The 21,286-nt window shown below is 32.3% G+C and overlaps 1 protein-coding gene across 2 annotated transcripts; it reads right to left on the reverse strand.

The window, feature by feature from the left end:
• Positions 1–10,086: 10,086 nt before the first annotated feature.
• On the reverse strand, positions 10,087–14,002 carry LOC129880079 (putative methylesterase 11, chloroplastic). Of its 2 annotated transcripts, none has more exons than XM_055953924.1 (5): positions 13,529–14,002; positions 11,608–11,847; positions 11,365–11,508; positions 10,989–11,093; positions 10,087–10,820 (listed from the first exon to the last, which is right to left on the reverse strand). In XM_055953924.1, the coding sequence occupies exons 1-5, from the start codon at positions 13,961–13,963 to the stop codon at positions 10,524–10,526; spliced, it is 1,221 nt and encodes a 406-aa protein (XP_055809899.1). In that variant the 5' UTR covers positions 13,964–14,002; the 3' UTR covers positions 10,087–10,523. The 2 variants fall into 2 exon arrangements, with proteins under 2 accessions (XP_055809899.1, XP_055809898.1); XM_055953923.1 differs by having other exon boundaries at positions 10,962–11,093; positions 13,529–14,001.
• Between the last annotated feature and the right edge of the window lie 7,284 nt (positions 14,003–21,286).

Raw genomic sequence — 21,286 nt, forward strand, 5'->3', positions numbered from 1 at the left:
ACAAAAAAAAAATTTAGAATTTTAAAAAAGTGACAAAAGTTTTAAAAATTGAATGTTGATGACAATTTTATAATTAGTGTAAATGACACTAATTTTAAAACACTCAAGTTTTATTATTAACACAAAGACCCTCTCACTCCGCTACCCACCCCTCCTCCCTCCCCATCTTTAATCTATTGCATTTAGCCATCTTTACGTACTTCACTCATTTTCTCTGTTTTGTGCTTCAATTTTTTATTACATCAACAACTTATTACGTACTTGGGTTATAAACAATGGTGCTTTGAAAGATCCAATTTTGAATCTTATGTGTATTCTCAATGGGATCAATTCTTTCTTCAACATCTTTTTCATTTTTTGTGTTTCAATCTATTTTAAGACGATAAATATTTATTATTTTTGAGTAAATAAAGCTACAAATACATCGTCATAATATGTGATTGACATAAAATATGAGTGTATTTCATGAATGTGGTGATTGATATCGTTAATTGTGGATATATGCATTGCTGATCACACTTGAAACTCTGAGAAATATAGGGATTAGAATGACAAATCGGAACAAGTACAAGAATAGCTAGTACAATTGTATCAAACAAAATTTAATCTTTGACTAAAATAAATTAGTAAGAAAATCAGATTCTTGTCTAATTAAGTCAAACTTCATATATTATTTAGATAGTAATTCAATTCAGATAATCGCTTGACATATTGATCGTAAGATAATTATAAGATTACTTAGGCATTTGTGTAATCTTGTACCTTTACATCTATCGTAAAAATTAGGTGATACGACTAGTTTTTGGATTTGCTATGAGTTTTTAGCCACCATTTGAAAAGTAATAGGAAAATAGCCACACTTTATGCAAAAATAAAATTCAGATTAAAATAACTCTACTCAAAACACGGAAGAACTTATAAAGGTTTGAACTCCATGATACGTTTTTTCGATTTTGAACTTATAGTGATTTGAACCTAACTGCAACAAATTTCTGAATCCCATGAATTGTCACATGCTTCTGTACTTATAAAGGTTTGAACTCCATGAATTCTTCCTTAGTTTTGAACCCCATGAAACTTTCATTGAGTTTCACTTAGCTTCTTAATCTTTCGAATTCTAGTAGCATTTGTTGGACTTGTTCCGTATTTTAGTTGAGGGTATTTTTATTTTTAAAAAAATCGGTGTCAAGAGAGTGACTAAATACTAAATTATCCCACTTTATTGAGTTTCATACCTGAATTATTAGTCTAGTCAACGTCTAGTTGCGTTTCGCTAATTATTGGGTGATCATTTAGATATCAAACTCAAAAACTGGGATAGTTTATATGTATTTTTAACCCTTTAACTCCTTTAAAATAATAAGGCAATGTTTGGTCGAAACTAGAAAATGTTAAAATTGACTATTTACCTATTTCGTCTCATAATATCTTGTTACTATATAAATTTTTTGCATCATGCTTATTTTAATAGGAAAAATTACAGCTCAATACCTTTGTGTCATCTAATTTCTAAAAAATATATACACAAAAATATATTTATACATAACATGTACAATCGAAATGTATTTGAACTTCTCTGAGAGTGAGTGCACAGATACACATCAATACACAGTGAAGAGAATGAGGATGAAGATGAAGATGAGAAGAATGAGAGAAAGAGAGAGCTCAGAATGCATTTTTCATTTTGGGGCTGAAAATGCCCTAATCTCTTTTACAAGATCTCATTAGCTATATATATACACAGCTAACTAAGTGGTAACTAACTAACTAATTCAGTTAGTTAGTTCTAACTATAACACTGTAAATGACTAAACTGTCCCTATCTCTAACTACCTACTCCTTAACTATCTTAACACTCCCCTTCAAGCTAGGAGGTGCAAATATGTTCAAAACTCCTAGCTTGGACATTAGATGCTCATGTTGAGCTCTGGACAACCCTTTTGTCAATATATCAGCAGGTTGTTCTTGAGTTGGTAGGTAGTCGACTTTAATCATGCCTTGTTGCAGCTTTTCTCTAATGAAGTGGCAATCAATTTCTATATATTTTGTTCTTTCGTGATACACTGGATTTGCAGCAATTTGAATTGCTGCCTTGCTATCACTGTACATCTGCACTGGTATCTCAACTTCAGTTTCCACCTCCTTTAGCATTCCTAACAGCCAAACAATTTCTGAAACAGTTGAAGTCATGCTTCTATATTCAGCTTCGGCTGAGCTCCTTGAAACTGTGGTCTGTTTCTTGGCTTTCCATGAAATCAATGACTTTCCCATCTTGATTAAGTAGCCTGTGACTGATTTCCTGGTGAGTGGACAAGCTGCCCAGTCTGCATCACAAAAGGCAGTGATTTGATTATCTGAGTGACTGGATAGTAGTATACCTTGTCCAGGTTGCCTTTTTAAATATCTGACTACTCTTAGTGCAGCTTCCATGTGAGACTTCTTTGGCTGATTTAGGAACTGGCTAAGTGTCTGAGTGCTGAAGGATATGTCTGGCCTGGTCATATTAAGATATAACAGCTTACCTATAAGCTTTTGATATGCTGCTTGATCTACTAGAGGGTCATCTTCTTGCCTTTTGTTCACATGGTCATCATACTGCTTTGATGTTAGTTTGAGATTGACATCTATGGGTGTTCCTGCTGGCTTGGCTGCTGTCATTCCCACCTCTGCTATAAGCTCAAGAGTGTACTTCCTCTGGTGCATGAGTACTCCTTCTGTTGATCTGGTGAACTCAATTCCCAGAAAGTATCTGAGTTCCCCTAGGTCTTTCATCTTGAAGGCCTTTTGTAGTGCATTCTTTGTTTTCTCTATCAGTTTTAAGCTGCTGCCAGTTATCAACATATCATCTACATATACAAGTATAATCACAATACCTTCTGCTGATTTGTTGATGAATAGGGAGTAATCATATTGACTTTGTTTGAACTTGAGGGAAATGAGGGCTTCAGTGAGTTTGTGGTTCCATTGCCTTGGAGCTTGTTTGAGGCCATAGAGGGACTTTGTCAGTCTGCATATTTTCTCCCCTTGACTGACAAATCCCTGAGGGAGTTGCATATAGATTTCATCCTCCAGGTCCCCATGTAGGAATGCATTGAAGACATCCATTTGATGAATGTGCCAATTCCTGGAAGCTGCAATGGATAGCACAGTTCTGACAGTCACCATTTTGACCACTGGAGAAAAAGTTTCTTTGTAATCTATGCCTTCTTGTTGACTATAGCCCTTAGCAACTAGTCTTGCTTTGAACCTTTCTACTTCACCTGTTGATTTGTATTTAACTTTAAAGATCCATCTGCAGCCAATGGGCTTCTTCCCTGCAGGTAAAGATTGAATCTCCCAGGTGTGATTACTTTCTAAAGCCTGGATCTCTACCTGCATAGCTTCAACCCACCTTGGGTCCTTGATTGCTTCTGCATAGCTTGTGGGTTCTCTCACAGATGAAGTAACAGCAATAAAGCACTGATAAGAGGGTGAGAGATGAGAATAACTCACATAGTTGGATAGGGGATATTGAACATCCTGCTGTGCAGTTAAGGAAACAAAATCCTTCAGCCATATAGGAGGTTGTTTAGCTCTTGTAGATCTTCTAGACACAGCAACTTCAGGTCTGTCAGAGCAAGTTGCATCAGGTTCAGCTTGTTGCACATCCTCATGTTCAGGTTGCTGCATATAGTCATGATCCCCACCTGTATCAAGACATGGCTCTACTCCTGATAAAAGTGTTGATGGATCATTACTTGTGATTATAGGATAAGCTAGGTGATGTATTTCTTGATCAAATTCACCTAATCCTTGCAAATTGTCCACAAATATCTTCTGTTGGGCAGAGTTGTCAGCTTGGGCAAAAGGGAATATGTCTTCCCTAAAGATAACATCTCTACTCACAAAAAATGAGCTGGTGTAGAGATCAAATAAAATATATCCTTTGTGTACTTCAGAATAGCCCATGTGAACTGTTGACCTTGATCTGGGCTGCAGTTTGTCAGATTCTGTGAGATGTTTTGCCATGACTAGACAACCAATAGTCCTCAAATGAGTGAGTGATGGTGTACTACCATACAATCTTTCATAAAGAGTCTGAAACTCAAGCACACTACTAGGGGTTCTGTTAATAAGATAAGCTGCTGCCAGGACACAATGACCCCAGAACCTGATAGGTATTTTTGCTTGAAACCTTAAGGCTCTGGTTACTTCCAATAGATGTCTATGTTTCCTTTCAGCCACACCATTTTGTTGAGGAGTGTAAGGATAAGATCTCTGATGTATAATGCCCTGTGCTTTAAACATGCTATCACAGACTGAGTTAACAAATTCAGTACCATTGTCTGACCTTAGGACTTTGACTACTTTACCAAACTGAGTTTTAGCATATTATAAAAACATTTTAAGAGAGGCACAGACATCTGACTTTTGTCTAAGTAAAAATAGCCAAGTCATTCTTGAGAAGTCATCAACAATTGTGAGGAAGTATTTATTAACATCAAATGTAGGTGTATTATAGGGTCCCCAAATGTTAGCATGTATCAATTCAAAACAACTAGTGCTTTTGATAGTGCTGGAAGTAAAACCAGGTCTAGTTTGCTTTGCAAAAGGACAAACTAAATATTTGATCACCTTACACATACTGTCTTTATTCACATTGAACATCTTAGTAAGAACAGATGAAGACACATGTCCTAGTCTTTGATGCCATAGTTCCATGTCTGACTCCTTTCTTGGTGAGTGAGCAGTGTCAACAGCATGAGCAGAGTCTCTATTATTAGTTGAGTTACATTTAGTGAGTTGTCTCCACAGCAGATACAAGCCTCCTTCTTCTCTACCAACTTCCTTCACCTTCCCAGTGTAAAGTTCTTGGAAAACATAAAAATCAGGAAAGAAAGAGACTGAGCAGCCTAATTCCTTTGTTATTTTGCTGACAGACATCAAGTTATACTTGAACTCTGGTATATGGAATACATTAGTGATTACACTTCTAGCTGACAAACTACAGGAACCAATATGAGTTACTTGTGTGCTACCCCCATCTGGCAAGTATACATCCTTAGGACTGTCAAGCTTTAGCACAGACTCCTTTTGCAGCATATCTAGTTTAGAAACCATATGGTTTGTTGCACCTGTATCTATAATCCACACATCACTGTTTTCAATAACAAATAGGGTTGTACCTGCAGTGTTTGCCTTATTATAGTCAGAAGTATTAGTTCTTGATCCTGATTGTTGACTCATCATCTTGAGAATGTGTTCATATTGATCTTTTGTGAATGTGCAGCCTTGAAGTAATTGTTTGACATCCTTCTCAGCTTGAGTTATTGTTTCATTGGAGTTAGAAGATTCAACTGAACCTCTGTCTGCAAGATGCTGAGTTGTGATATTCATGTCCCACACTGAGTTATCAATTACATTTGTATTCAAACCATATGAGAAATTAGTCTTAGCTGATGCTGATTGCTGTGTCTGACTGGCCAAGTCAATGGTATCTGCATAAGCAATGTTTGCACTTTGGATCTTCCTCTTGGACTTAAAGTCTGGAGGATATCCAACCACCTTGTAACAGGATTCTTTAGTATGACCTCTACACTTGCAAAAGTTACATAGTAGCAGTGTATTCTTCTTGAACCTGTTACTGACACCTGAGCTACTGCCACCTCTGGAATACATTGCAGCTGAGTCTATGATGGAAGAATGTAGTCCCAAGTTATTGATGCCTGTAACAACAGATTTTTGGCTCTCATCTCCTACTATCATAGCATATGCTTGATTTATAGTTGGCTGGGGATCTATCATGAGTATCTGACTCCTAGCCTGATGATATGTGTCATTCAATCCCATTAAGAATTGATATAGTTTTTGTCTATTCATGTGAGCTACAAATCCTTTGGACTTCTCACAGTTGCAGCAAGGTAAGGGCACTAATACTTCGAACTCATCCCACAATGCTTTCAACTTTGTATAATACACTGATACAGAGGAAGTACCTTGATGTAATGAGGTAATTTCTTTGTGTAGGCTGTAAGTTCTTGATCCATCAACCCTATCAAATCTCTCGTGCAGATCAGTCCATACACTTGAGGCACTTGAGGCAAACGCAATTCCACTTAGCAAACTCTTTGAAACTGAGTTCATCAACCACGACAACACAATAGCATTCACCCTTTCCCACTGTCCCCACAGTTCTTCAACATACATCTCTTTTCTGCATGTTCCATCCACTAATCCTAGCTTATTTCTCCCTAACAAGGCAAGTTTAAACGATCTATTCCACAAGGTGTAGTTTTCCACACCTTGCAGCTGAAATGAAATGAGACTAATTCCACTCACATCCGTAGGGCTAAGGAATAGAGGGTGATTGTAGTCAATACCTTGCCCAATGTTGTTTATAGAGCTTGTAGACACAGGTACACCAACTCGTTGCATATTGAACTGATTTTGACTGAGGTTTTGACCTAGATCCGGAATTGTGGCTTCAACAGGCATTGTTTCTTCAACCTTTTCTTTTGAGTTTTGTTGCGGAAAAACACTTGTTGTTTGCAGATTTCAGCTTCACTGGAGCTTAGATCCACAAAACACAACTTTTGATCGGACGAATCTTTGACTCTTGTCTAGAGTCTATGACTCAACTAAGAACACTTTTCACAGTGTTCAAAGCTCTGATACCATGAACTTCTCTGAGAGTGAGTGCACAGATACACATCAATACACAGTGAAGAGAATGAGGATGAAGATGAAGATGAGAAGAATGAGAGAAAGAGAGAGCTCAGAATGCATTTTTCATTTTGGGGCTGAAAATGCCCTAATCTCTTTTACAAGATCTCATTAGCTATATATATACACAGCTAACTAAGTGGTAACTAACTAACTAATTCAGTTAGTTAGTTCTAACTATAACACTGTAAATGACTAAACTGTCCCTATCTCTAACTATCTACTCCTTAACTATCTTAACAGTATTAATTATGTATACTTTAATCATATTGATAAACCAGATGACTGAATGATACATTTACGTAAGTTTCTCATTTTAATATATATATATATATATATATATATATATATATATATATATATATATATATATATATATTATTTTCCTTATAGGTTTAGTGGTGCTAGCAAGAAAAGATGCACCAAATGAGAAGTGTATGACTAACTTGGGCCTCTGTGCTGGGGAGTCCTGTGGCTCACAATGTTGTCAACAAAAATGTATTGAGTTCTTTCAGTTTAAAAATCCCATTGCAATTTGTCAATTAGTGCCTGGATTTTATCTATGTAATTGTTATCATGATTGTGATTAATTAGACTTTAAGATTAGTCTTAATTAATTAGACTTTAAGATTAATGTTCATGTTTTATAAATATGAAATGCGATAAATCACATAATTATTATATCGTTTATATTTATTTGATGTGTCAGATAATCTTCTATGATCTTGTTGTAATTCATATTGTTTGCCTGAATTTTATATCACTATTCACTATTTCTAGTTTTCTACTAACATTTGGACAATATTATCAATATGTAATTCTCAAATACTCATTACAATTCAATTTTTAAAACATTATTATCAATCTTTAACAAAAAAAATTTTGACTTGTATCCCCAAAATACTTTTTGAAAAACCTTTCTCGTCATTCTAAATAGATGTACGTATGCTAACAAATATATTTGAGACTAAATTATATATATACAACAACAACATATCACGTGTCTTCTTATAGTATCAGAATGATGTTGAAAGAAATAGAAACAAAATCCCTCTTTTATCTCTGATTTCCGTTTTTCTTTTAGTAAATTATTCTGAATTGTTTGTAATTGAATAATACTATACTTTAATATTGAGAAACATAATTGTTGAAGTTGCAAGTCTATTTTTGAAAAAATGCAAATTAGACCATTACACTCATTATCATTTAAGAGGTAAAAAGTCAAGTTTTTAGAGAGAGATTAGAGTGTCATAAATTCTTTTTTGACTTCAGTTTTGAAAACTTAAAAGGAAAATGTCCCTCATCTCACCATCTCTTTTGATTTTTCTGTTTCTCATTTTTGGATCAGGTAATTTACATTTTTATTTATTTCTTCCATTTTAATTTATTTGACCTATTTTAACTTGGTACAAAGTTTAAGAAAGTAAAAAAGATATTTGAATCTTGTGGTCTAAAATTAAAGATATATCAAAACTCAAATGTACCAAAATGTCATTTAATCTTATGGTCTTAAATATGTCATGTGTAAAGTTGAAATTAAAAAAAATTGCTAAAAAGGAAAGAGTCATTCTTTTTGAAAAGGACTAAAAAGCAAAGTAGGTCAAGCAAATTGAAACGGAGGGATATTACTTTCTTCATCATTTTTTTTTAAATATAATAATGACAAGATTTTACTAAAAAAAATTCAGGTTCTATGTTTTTAGGAACAAATCATGCGAAAAAAGAAAAATATATAAGATTTTTCTTATTTTGGAGAGAAAGGTTTTTTGAGCAAACTTCTGAAAGGAAAAAAAATATTTTGATTTCTAAATAGTAGAAAAAGTTAGTTTTTAGTTGTGGTTCCTTCGTCATTAATTAAACATTAATTAAAGGTCACAAATTTAACTTTTGTGTATGAAATTTTTTCGATAGGAGCAATTTTTTTTAATGAGTCTTACACGACGTGATCTAAATTTATGAGGACTTTATTACAAATACTGAACAAATTAGAAGAATTTGTAACTTTTCCTTGAAAACAGAATCATAAGCAGACATATATATATTTTTAATTATTTTTTTTACAAATTTGAAATCATAAACCTCTCAACATAGAATATGAAACTCCTTCGTTTGATAAATACTCGTGAAATCAACCAAAAGTAATAAATTGGGCATTCTCAATTTAAGACTTTTCAACTTATAAAGCCATTTTTTTCCTTCTTATTGTTGCAACATGTACTTTATATGTGTATCCTTCAACATTATCCGTCTCGAGTTTGTCTGTTTTTTAGCATAATATCTCAGGAACAGTATATCAATTCTAACATTTGCTTGATATAATAACAATAGTAAGATAACTATAAGATTAGACATCCAATGAATTAGTCTTGTACTATACATTTATATATAAAAAACAAATCGCGTTATAGTTATTTTAACATTTATCATTTATTTTTCTTGTACATATATTTAGGTTCAATGGTGCTAGTAAGCAAAAATGCAATACTAAAAGGGCCTTGCTTGACTAATTTGGGCACATGTGGTAGCAAGTGTGACAAACAATGTTATGAAGAAAATTGTATTAATAATTTCAAGGAAAAAAATGCATATTCAATTTGTGAAATACTGCCTGGAAGTCCAGTAAATGCATCAATGTGACCTAATGAAAAGTGCTATACAACTATTTCAAAAAAATGTTGTCCTGTTTCAACTATATATAGACACATTAATAAGTTTGGAATTATTGACCAGATATATAGTTTAGCCACATACCTTCAATTCAGTTGTGTCAAAGGACAAGGTGATATTTTCAGCAAAAGTTGTCAACTCAAGCAAGCAATTGGTTGTTCGAGCGTTCTTCAATCCAATCTCAATTTCCATTAGCCTTGAACCAACTACTGGACACTAGTTATTTGGGATTTTTTCCATATTCATTATCTTGAACGAACGTAAATTGGGAGTATCAATGATAGTATCTTCCAAGTCAAGCATGTCACATAAGGTCAAATTCTCCAGTTGAGTACTCAAAAGTTTGATATTTTTCATTTTTTTGCATAAACGAAGAGATAAGGATTTTAGAAGCGGGAATTCTGAATAGATGATGTTGTAGTAAACAAGTGAAACTCCATCAGATTTGGAGCTTTTATTTCAATTTCTACTGTTCATCGACGTCTAATACCATAATTGACATGAATCTTTTTAAGTTGATCTTTGATGAGGCACTTTGATGAACCAAAAGCAGTGACGATCGATCAAAGTTAAAAACCGGAATTAATCATCATGCATAATGCATAAGAAGATCTCACATCATGTCAATCTTCTCGTATTCATGTTCCAGCAATTGTATATAATTTGTTTTTACACTGTCAGTGCATAGAAATTAAACTCTTGTGATCTCATTTCATCTTGTGAGTGCCTAATGAAACATTTTTTTTCTTCATATGGTTAAACAAAATGTTTTACATAGTTTCATAAGAACAACTCTCAGTTATCCATTCTTGATAGAGTTATAGGTCATCTCATTCAACAAAAAAGAGAGAAAATAATGAAGTCAAAATTTTAAAAAAATACAAGCAAAGTGAATTATGAAGTTATCAAAATGATTTTGTTCTATATGTATGTGTGATGATTGTGTATTTGGTATGTACATATATAGGAACATGTCTTGGAAAAAGAATTGTCTGGGCTAAAGTTGATATCATCTTTCACATGGACACCTTTGTGTTTTTAATTAGGATCGTCATGTGCCTGTTACAGGTGTTTAAATGGTGCAAGTTTTAGTCGAGGTGTCTTAGTAAAATATGGTGCCAACATTAGATGCCTGTCGATGGAATTAGCCTTATTTATATGGTTTTGAGGTTCATTTTTGGAGGAATGTTGGAAATTTCTATAAAAATCTTGTGAAGAGCTTGAGGTTTCGACAAAAAAGGAGAATGATCGGAACCTTTAATATGGAAAACTTGTTCAGGTTGATTTGAATCTATCATGACTTCTTGAAGAGATGCAGGAATTGCAAAATCATCTTGTGTTTTGACATAAAATCTTGGAATTGAACCATAATTTGTTGCAGAAAGTGAAAGTTTCTCTGTTAATGGTCCAAAAGGAACTTGCCTCATTGATACTGATGCTAATTCAACATCCTGAAAATTAACATGAAAATGTCAAAATAATATTGTTGCATCCGTGTCAGATCCTCCAAAATACACTATTTTTAGAGGATTCGACATGCATCTGTTGACATTTTTGAAGAGTCTGAGTAACATAGATAAAACGATCAATACCTTAGTAGGAGTTTGATTGAATAATACCTCCTTGAGCAATGACTTGTCATAATCTATAGAAGTTGGAGGCTGATTCTTCCCATTTGCATAGCAAAAAATTTGAGCGCGTTGACATAGATTGTTCAATCCAAGCTACAAATTTAAATAATTTACTCTCCGTATAAGATTTTGTATCACTCATACAATCAGTAGCCGAGCCAGAAATTCAAACGAAGAAATTCAAAAAGGAACTTTTTTATGCCAAGTGTATATATGCAAAAAACATTTATCTTTACCCTATAGGATATATCTTTAGTATAATATTTCAACGAATGGGTTCAGTTGAACCCCCTTGCCTCCGCCCCTGTATACAACGTCTAGTTTCTAGTATAAAATCATGCATAATTAAATATAATCTCCGTACCTGTACGGAGAACATATCGAGCGTGCTTTGTCCATTCTTCAGCATTGCTGCAGCAACAAAAATTGCTGCAGACACTTTTGATGGATACAATTCCATTGCATAAGAAATGCAAGCTCCCCCTATATCATGCCCTACTAATATGACCTGCATCGAAAAAAAGTTATTAAATTTTTTTGTTCAATTTTTCAAGTATGAAAGAAACATCGAATTTGTAACTATTTATAAGTGAATTCATTAAATTACCTTCTTACCATCGTCGATTTTTTCGAGGAAATCAATGAGGGGTTTTACATATTGAGACAGAGTAGTAATGTTGTTGGAATCAAAAAAATGTGCACCAGAACCAGTTAAGTCTATTGCATCAACTTGATATCCAGATTCTTTGAGAAGTGTAGTAGTTTTGTACCAACACCAAGCACCAAAACCACCTCCATGTACTAAAACAAAATGTTTATGATTCAAATCTTCAACACTTGTAGTACCCTGAAAAAAAAGGTTCAAAACATGTTATTATATACATATATACTACTACCATGAAATATTACTGTTTGCGACCAGTGGCGGACCCAGGATTTTTAATAAGGGGGTTCAAAATCTGAAAAAGTAGACACACGAACTAGCCGAAGGGGGTTCGACATCTACTATTTATACATAAAAAAATATTTTAACCATGTATAAATAGTATAATTTTTCGCCGAAGGGGGTTCGGATGAACCCCCTAATTACATGCTAGATCCGCCCCTGTTTGCGACAGAGTTAATTGATATTTATTGCTGGTAAGAGAGGAATTACTTATTTATTAAAATTTGCATAACTTTGTACATTGTTTGGTTTCAAAAATGGAGGAAAATAATCTCCATATAGAATCTAACATAAGTTATACCATGTTTGGCTGTTTTTTTTTCTCCTTTCCACAAGAAACATAACATTGCTAATACAATGTTTGGTTTATGTTTTTCTTTTTCGCATAAGTAAAACATGTATAAGTTATAATAAAATCTATGTATTATTTTATGTAAAGTACAATATGGAATAACTAGTTACTGCATAACTAATTTCTGCATTACTAATACCTCCAACTAAATCTTGCATAACTAATCTTGTATTACTGATACCTCTATAACTAATCCCCACATTACTAAGGCAGTGTTTGGCCACAAGTAGTTTTTGGGAAAAAATTGAAAAATATTTGGGAACTTGTGTTTGTCCATACAATTTGCCATTACTTGACAAATATTTTTGGCAAAATCCCCAAGTTCTCAAGTTCTAAAAAAAAAGTAGAACTTGGGAAGTTTAAAAAATTTAAAAATAACCTCAAACTTTTATATTTTATAAAAACACCAATCATTTATTAATTTCAACTAAATATTTATTTATCAATTTACTCCATTAATATGATCAACCAAGATTTTATAAAAGAATAGTTTGTTATTACCTCCTCTGAAAAAGAATAGTTTGAGTGACAAGATTTGAAAAAAAATTTGTTTTTAATTCGATTAATGTAGTGATCTTGCCTATAATACTATTTTGTTGTTGTTGATTGTTATTAATTATATTATAAACTTTTTTTAACGAAACACGTTCATTATAAAATGATAACACAAACTTATGGGTATTTTTAATAATTTTTAGAACTTACGGGTATAAAATAATATTTTTAAAAATTTCATCAAAACTTGAAAAAACTTAGAGTCAAACGCGTGGTGCAATTTTTTCAAAATTTCTCCCAAAAATAACTTGCCAAAAATATTTGAAAACTTGGGGCAAACAAGGCCTAACACTTGCATACAACTCTAATCAAACAACCCCTAAAATCACAATATTATTTTTTTTCACATTAAAGTAGGCAAGCAGCTAAACTACGTGTGAATTGCTCAAAGAATACAAATGTTCAAAAATAACAAAATTTTGGTTCAAAAAAATATAAATGATGAAAAATACCAACAGTTGTAAAAGTTTTGACTACCCATATTTTATAAACAAAAAGACAATTAACAAAATTAATTAAAACAAAACAAAAAATTGATTACTCAGAAACCGGAAAATTGACCTTTCTACCCATAATTTTTTTTTTTTCAGGATCAATAGTATTCACATTTGCAGTTTCCATACGTTAGGTAAATTACCAATAGTAATTTAAAGCAAATAGTATAGAAAGAGAAACCTGATGAAGAAGTGAATCAGATAATGATCTAGCACGTCGAGAACTTGAACTTCTTGGCATAACAATATTATTTCTCTTTTTCTTCCAATTTAAAGGATCTCTAAGAGAAACGGAACGTTCAAATTGACTGAACGTTCCGTTTTGATGGTGATGTTGCAGCAACAAAGCTGCTGCAATTCGAGCTTGTTCTCGAATATAATCACCATCAAAATTGTTACTCTCATGATCAATTTTTCTCGAAGAATTTGGATAAATTATTTTATCCGATTTTCGACTAGTTGATCTTGAGATACATGGAGGAGGTGGAACAATAGGAAGACGATGACCATTAATAGATGATCTTCTATTACTATGAATACTATTTTTGTTGATTTTTTTTCTAATTTTTGTATTTTGATTATTTTTCTTAGAGAAACATGCTAATGAATTGCCCATTTTTTCTTAGCATGTGAATGAGAAGAAAATTTTGTGATATGAATGTTCATATATGTTTTGTTACAAGAAATGGAAAGTTGTTAAAGAAAGTGAAATTTCCAAGAATGTGTGTAATCAAATGAGAAAATTGACTAAAATGGTCAATTATGTTTGTGGTAGGTACGAATAGTCCCTTAAGTATGTACTCTGAGTAAATTTGATCCTTTAAGTTTGTTATTTGTGAACATCTTTAATCTCCGTCAAATTTTTAAAGAGCTTTGTCTCTTAGATTTGACGGAATTGTGTTTTTTTCTTTAAAAAAATTGTGGAAACTCCAATCGGCATTATAAATTTTGAATTTTCTCCATTTTTAGTAGCTAATGCAGTTCTTTTACTCATAATTAATTTCTGCTGTTAGGTCTATATTTTATGTTATAACTTTAGAATTTGATAGGACCTTTTTAGTGCTCTTGGTTAAAAAAATTCTCATAATTTCCTTCAAATGTAACAGGCAGAGTTCGTTATAAAGATCAAACTTCATAACTTTACTTGAATATGAGATACTTTATGCACCGAACTGTCGAATAACCAAAATTAATATTTGCTTTCAGCAGAATTTAAAAACCCACAATTGTTCAAACCATACTAAGGGACTACTTTAAACATTACCCCAAATATAAGGGACCATTTTTGTCATTTTTGGGAATCAATAGGAACTCTGGATTTTGGAAAGTAGTGTGGAAGAGAAAAAAAAGTATATATTTATATCATGCAGTAGTACAATTTTGACCTTTGAATTAGAAAAAATAATAATATTTTGCATTATGGTTCAACACCTACACATCACTACTTTGGAATCTAGTGGAATATCTCTTACCTCTTTTTTAAAAAAGAGGACAATCTACAATATATTATATGGAGTATGTTGTTGACATATATCTGTTTTAGTGCTAAGTTTGATAGGTACGTATACTTAAATAATAATTCCTCCGTCCATTTTTATTTATTCAGTATTAATTTAATAATTTTTAAGAAATAATAAATAAAATAATAATTTTATATTATTATTATTATTTTAATATAATAAATTTAATATTTTATAAAAAATTATAGTTAATAATAAGAATAAATTAGAAATTAAGTGATAAATTATTTTTTAATTTTTTAAACTGAATAAATAAAAATTAATATCTATTTTTAGTATAACAATCAAGTAAAAGTGGACGATGGAGTAGAGGAAAAAGAAGAAGTAACTTGCCTTATTTTCCGTCCTATTAATCTCTCTTTTCATCTATAATTATGAGCATATTTTAGATGACCATGACTTATTTTAAAGTTTGTAATCTCACCTTTTATGAACGCTTATTGTAATTATTACTTAGATGATTAATAATTTAATAGTGTAAAACTTCTAACGTTATTAGTAGACACAAGTTAAACTCGTTAGTGAAATGATGTTTCAAAAACGAACAAAATATTATAGAAAATGAATAACAACAACAACAACCCAGTGAAATCCCACATCGTGGGGTCTGGGGAGGGTAAAGTGTACGCAGACCTGACTCCTACCAATGTAGGACGGCTGTTTCCGAAAGACTCTCGGCTCAATAGAAGCATAGGAAAAAAGGTCAGACAAGAATATTAAAAAGTAGAAAAGTAGATAACGGAAGAGTTCCAAACAATAGTATAATCAAAGCACAAAAAAAACAGTAGATATCGTCAAATAATAACATAAATACCATAATAAGATAACATAACATACATAACATAAATAACATAAATCAGAGTACAAGAAATCATAGTGCGTTAATACGCCTACGGATAAGGGGGAATAATGCCACTATGTACTAGCCTTCTACCCTGATGTGTGTCCTCCACACCCTCCTATCTAAGGTTATGTCCTCGGTAAGTCGTAAATGCGCCATGTCCTGTCTGATCACCTCTCCCCAATATTTCTTCGGCCTACCCCTACCTCTTCTGAAACCATCCATGGCCAACCTCTCACATCTCCGCACTAGTACCTCTGGGACTCTCCTCTTCACATGCCCAAACCATCTCAGTCGCGTTTCACGCATCTTGTCTTCCACCGGGGCCACTCCTACCTTGTCTCGAATAGCCTCATTTCTAATTCTGTCGCTCCTGGTATGTCCACACATCCATCTCAACATTGTATATAGTATTAGTTAGAATTATTGGAAAAGACAAAATACTCCTTTGAGAATTGTTTTCCTCCATTTTATTAAAAGATGCTAAAAATTGGCGGTCTTGTAGATTTTGGTGATTTAACTTCCACTAAAGGCAACTTTTTGGTCTATCTTTGATGTTCACATTTCCAAACAAAAAAAAAGAAAGAGAAAATTCCAATGAAAAGATGTTGAATAAAACAAAAACATAAACAAAATAAAATAAAATACAATCTTCACATTTTGCATTTTAAAATTAAGTCGGTTTTGAAAATGGAAATCACTTTTTTTATTTGTTCACACCTAAAATCCTGCTTTGAGAGGTAAAACATCTCTATTCAAGATGATTCCATATTCGAAACTCAACGACGATTAAAGATGAAAGTCATTGCCAAACTCAAAACTGTATATATGTCTACATCTGCCAGTAAGAAAATACTACATAGTATTATTGGTAAAAACTTTTTTTTTTGGTTAAATAGATAATATTATATAATTAGCACCAATATTATATTATTGGTAAAAACTTTCCTGCATTGGATATATAGTTGCTAGCTTGTAAGAATACATGCAAATATATTTATGCAAATCTGGTAAATCCATGGATAGAAACCTCCTTCAACTATCCACATAGCAATATAACATTTTACAAGTTACAACATTCTCCTCTAGAATGGTTGTTTTGTTATATCAATTATTTTATCCCAAGTGTTATAGTTTTTACTTTGAAAGACGATAAATTAGATAAGATGCTAGGAACCTCCACTAGACTAAGGTTTTCAGGATCTTGTGTGATTTTTCGTCTTTCAGAATGGAGACTATAACATTTGGGGATATAAGAATTGGTATAAAAACAAGCCTCCTAGAGGAGAAGGCTATAGATTGTATAATGTTATATTACTATGTGGATGAGTTGAAGGAGGATTTCTATCCATGGATGAACTAGGTTTACGTAAATATACTTCCACTTATTCTTGCTTTTACCAACCCAGGATTAATAACATACTTAAGAGCCCTATTTTCAACAAATATGTAGATGAAGAGTTGAATCACTGAAAAACCCTATATATAGAGATATGGTGGCCCAACCTTTTCTCCACAAAAGGGTAAAGAAATTAATGTTTTTCCAAAAGAGTAATTTTATTTTATCTTTTTAATAACTAGCGGATTTTATCTATCAACATAGTGAAGAATTACATATCTATAGTCGGTCAACACAACTAATTATTAATGGTTATTATCGAAAAGTCTTTTCTAGTATTTTTTTGAAAGAGTTATTTTTTTATAACTAAAGGATTTTATTAGTCACAAAGTGAAGCATTACATATCTACGGTCAGTCAACACAACTGACTATTAATGGGTATTCTCGAAAAGCATCTTTTAGTATTTTTTCAAAAGAGTAATTTTATTTCATTTCTTTGATAACTAATGAATTTTATTAATCACCAAGTGAAGTATTACATATTTATAGTCGATCAACACAACTGACTATTAGTGGTTATATTTAGAAAAGTCTTTTTTAGTATTTTTTTCACAAGAATAATTTTATTATTTTCTTGATAACTAACGGAGTTTATTAATCACAAAGTACAGCATTACATATTTATAGCTAGTCAACATAACTGATTATTAATGGTTATTCCCGAATAGATTTTTTTAATTATGTTTCCAAGAGATTTGTACGGAAAATGTATTGCCTCATTTTGCATTAGTTTTTTAAAAAAAATTAAAAAATACTTTTGTTTGCAATGCCCTACATGACCTTAAGCCTACACGCCTTGTAATGTGGCCTTGTTATTTTGGTTTAAGTTTTCTCTCTTTTGTCGAAGATGTAGCAGCCATAAGATTTACATTTGATAGCTAAAAATGTCAAAAATTTGACAGCCACAATACTTGATACATTCATATTAAAATGTTGAATTTTTGTATATATCATCTATGATATCAAGCAACCCATTTTATCTCTATAAATAGGGATGTTGACCATTAGTTGAAACACACCTTGAAGCATATGAAAATATTTCATTGTTTTTTTTCCTTGTCTTTCAATTAAGAGTTATTTTCGATAGAACATGGGTCTCCAAAACCCGATATCGTAGGTTCAAATCCTACAGAGCGTGATTTTTTTCTTCTTAGATCGAATTAGAATGAAATAGATTCATTCAGTAACTTTCACAACAATCGGAATTTGACCTCCTGTGCCAGTAAGAGAGTGGGTGTTGGGAAACACTTGTGTGAACCCTTTCGTTGGAGTGATCTTGTGAGGTTATTCTTTTGGAGTATTTGAGATTAATTAGAGCATATACTCTAATTTTTTATTCTCTTTTGTACACTTGTTGATATAGTGAAATTCTTCTCTCCGCCTGTCAACTAGGTCATACCGACTGAACCACGTTAAATTTGTGTCTTCTTTATTTAATTTGTTTTATTTTTGTTATTATCAACTTACTATTGTCTTTGCTATTGTCATTATAATATTGTTTGGCTAAATTCCGCACTATCCAAGTTCTCGATCCTAACACACCTATTCAAATAAATTATGCAATAAAAATTCTCGATGCAATATTTGATAGTGAATGTATTTTCATTATTACTATTGAAAGTTGAAGGTACTAGTTCTGTTAGAATAAAAGCTTTATTATGTACAATTAAAAGCATTCAAACGCTTTAATTTAGTGGTAATAGCACATTTATTTTGAAGTTTGTGGAAAGATGAAAAAAAATACTAAATCTTTTCTTGATTGTTACACAGGGCAATATTAATTCCAAATCTTTCATTAGCTAGTTTATATCTTTCCTTTAAATCTATCTATGAGATTCCTCGTTACTTCTTTGATATTTATATATTTTATTAATTTTAATCACAGTATATAATTGTTTTGATTATTTATTTTGATAATTCACGTTTGTTTCCTCTGGCTATATATAAGTTTTTGGGTTCATCCTGGACATTGAAGACAAGGTAGATGCTTATCCGTATTGAATATGCACCAAAATAATTCAAGTTATCATGATTAAGCGATGTAATAAAGTGAAAATATATATTAATTTAATCATGATTAATTAAGTGATAATTGTGTATATTCAAACACATGTCATGCATTCATTAATTTGATGTTAACCATTCGTTGCAAATAAGTGTTCTATTCAATTACATAAGATTCATTGGACGCCTGCCTAATTCAACAAGAAGTCAACAACACATACCAACATACACAAGGTAATTCCACAAGTGAGAAGGACTGTGCGTATATAAATTTTATCCTTATCTTGTGAAGATAGAAAACTCGTTTACAATAAACCCTCAACTCAGATGTCTCACCAACTCAGATGTAACAACATTTTTTTTTCTTTTGATCGAACTATAAAGCTAGATGCAATAGGACCATAAATACAAACATTTACACACATTCTCCTTGGTGAAAAGTAGTCAAATTTTACAGTCAAATTTGAGTTTTCAGACAGATAGGTGTAAGATGATTTACAATATAACATTTAACAAGTTATAGCATTCTTCTCTAGACTAGTTGTTTTTATACCAATCATTTTATCCCAAGCATTATAGTTTTCACTTTGAAAGACGAAAAAATAGATAATATAAGATGCTGGAAACCTCCACTTGACTAACCAATAGTGGAGGTTCCCAGGATCTTATCTGATTTCTCGTCTTTTAGAATGGAGACCATAACACTTGGGGATATAAGAATTGGTATAAAAACAAGTGTCCTAGAGGAGAAGACTAGAGCTTGTATAATGCTATACTACTATGTGGATGAGTTGAAGGAGGATTTTTACCCATGGATGAACTAGGTTTACACAAATATACTTGCACTTATTTTTGCTTTTACCAACCCTAATTTGAACAATTATGTAGATGAAAAGTTGAATCCATGAAAAACCCTATAGATAGAACTATGGTGGCCCAACCTTTTCTCCACAAATGGGTAAAGAAATTAATATTTATTCCCGAAATGTCTTTTTAAGTATTTTTTCAAGAGAGTAATATTATTTTTGTTAGAGAATTAGTGGTTGACCACTTTATACTAGTGAATGTTTTTTGTGTGGGGCCCACTTAAAGTAGGCAAGTTGTCCACTATATTTTCTCTCCCTCTAGCTATAAATTGCTAGATTTTGACAATAAAATGGAGATATACAGAATTATCTTCTTTCTCTTTTCTCTTATGATTTCTATCTCTTATTAAATTGTGATGTTAGTTCATAACACGTTATCAGCACGAGTATCCATCACTTTGAGCTATTTTTAAGAAGATAACAAAAAAGGGTAAGAATTTTATTTTCTTAAAATGTCTAATAACTCAAAACTTGATTTTGTTGCTCTTGATATTTCTGGAAAAGGCTACTCATCATGGCACTAGATGCCGAAATACATCTAGAATCGATGGGTCTGACAGACACCATCAAAGATGACAATACGGCATCTAGTCAAGATCGTGTCAAAACCATGATATTTCTCCGCCACCATCTTGACGAGAGGCTAAAATTATAATATCTCACATTAAAAGACCATCTTAAACTGTGGAAGAATCTTAAAGAAAGATATGACCACCTGAAGTTGGTCATGCTTCCACAGGCACGTCATGATTGGCTAAATCTGAGATTAATGGATTTTAAAAATATAACTGAATATAATTCTTCCTTGTTTAGAATTATAGCTCAGTTAAATTTATGCGGAAAAAAAATTACTAAGCAAGATAAACTTAAAAAAACATACTTCACATTTCCATCCGCGAATATGTTCTTGCAACAACACTATCTCGAAAAGGGATTTAAAAAATATTCTGAATTACTTTCTCATCTTCTGATTGTTGAACGCCACAACGAACTGCTAATTAAAAATCATGATAGTTAGCCTGTGTGTTCTTTGCCACTCCCTGAAGTGAATCAGACAAATTATAACCAACGAGAAAGAGGTCATGGCCCCAGTCTTAGTCTTGGTCGTGGTCGTGGTCAAAGAAGAAATTATAATCATGATACTCGACTGACATCGAAAAATGATCGGCAGTATAAAAAGAAGAGTAAAAACCAGAAGCTTTACCAAAAAAAATCAGAAAGTATATGTCATAGATGTGGAGGTATGGGGAACTGGTCGCAGACTTGCCGGTCATCAAAACGCCTGGTTCAGCTATATTAGGCATTCTT

The sequence above is a fragment of the Solanum dulcamara genome, chromosome 2 (genome assembly GCF_947179165.1).
Source record: "Solanum dulcamara chromosome 2, daSolDulc1.2, whole genome shotgun sequence".
Lineage (NCBI taxonomy): Eukaryota > Viridiplantae > Streptophyta > Magnoliopsida > Solanales > Solanaceae > Solanum > Solanum dulcamara.

What these genes read in the sequence shown, in the direction of transcription:
- LOC129880079 (XM_055953923.1), bottom strand. Translation starts at nt 13,963, where the DNA reads ATGGGCAATTCATTAGCATGTTTCTCTAAGAAAAATAATCAAAATACA. An exon ending in AAATCGACGATGGTAAGAAG is followed by an intron (nt 11,509 to 11,607) that starts GTAATTTAATGA and finishes TTTTCGATGCAG; the next exon opens with GTCATATTAGTAGGGCATGA. An exon ending in TCGATATGTTCTCCGTACAG is followed by an intron (nt 11,094 to 11,364) that starts GTACGGAGATTA and finishes TTAAATTTGTAG; the next exon opens with CTTGGATTGAACAATCTATG.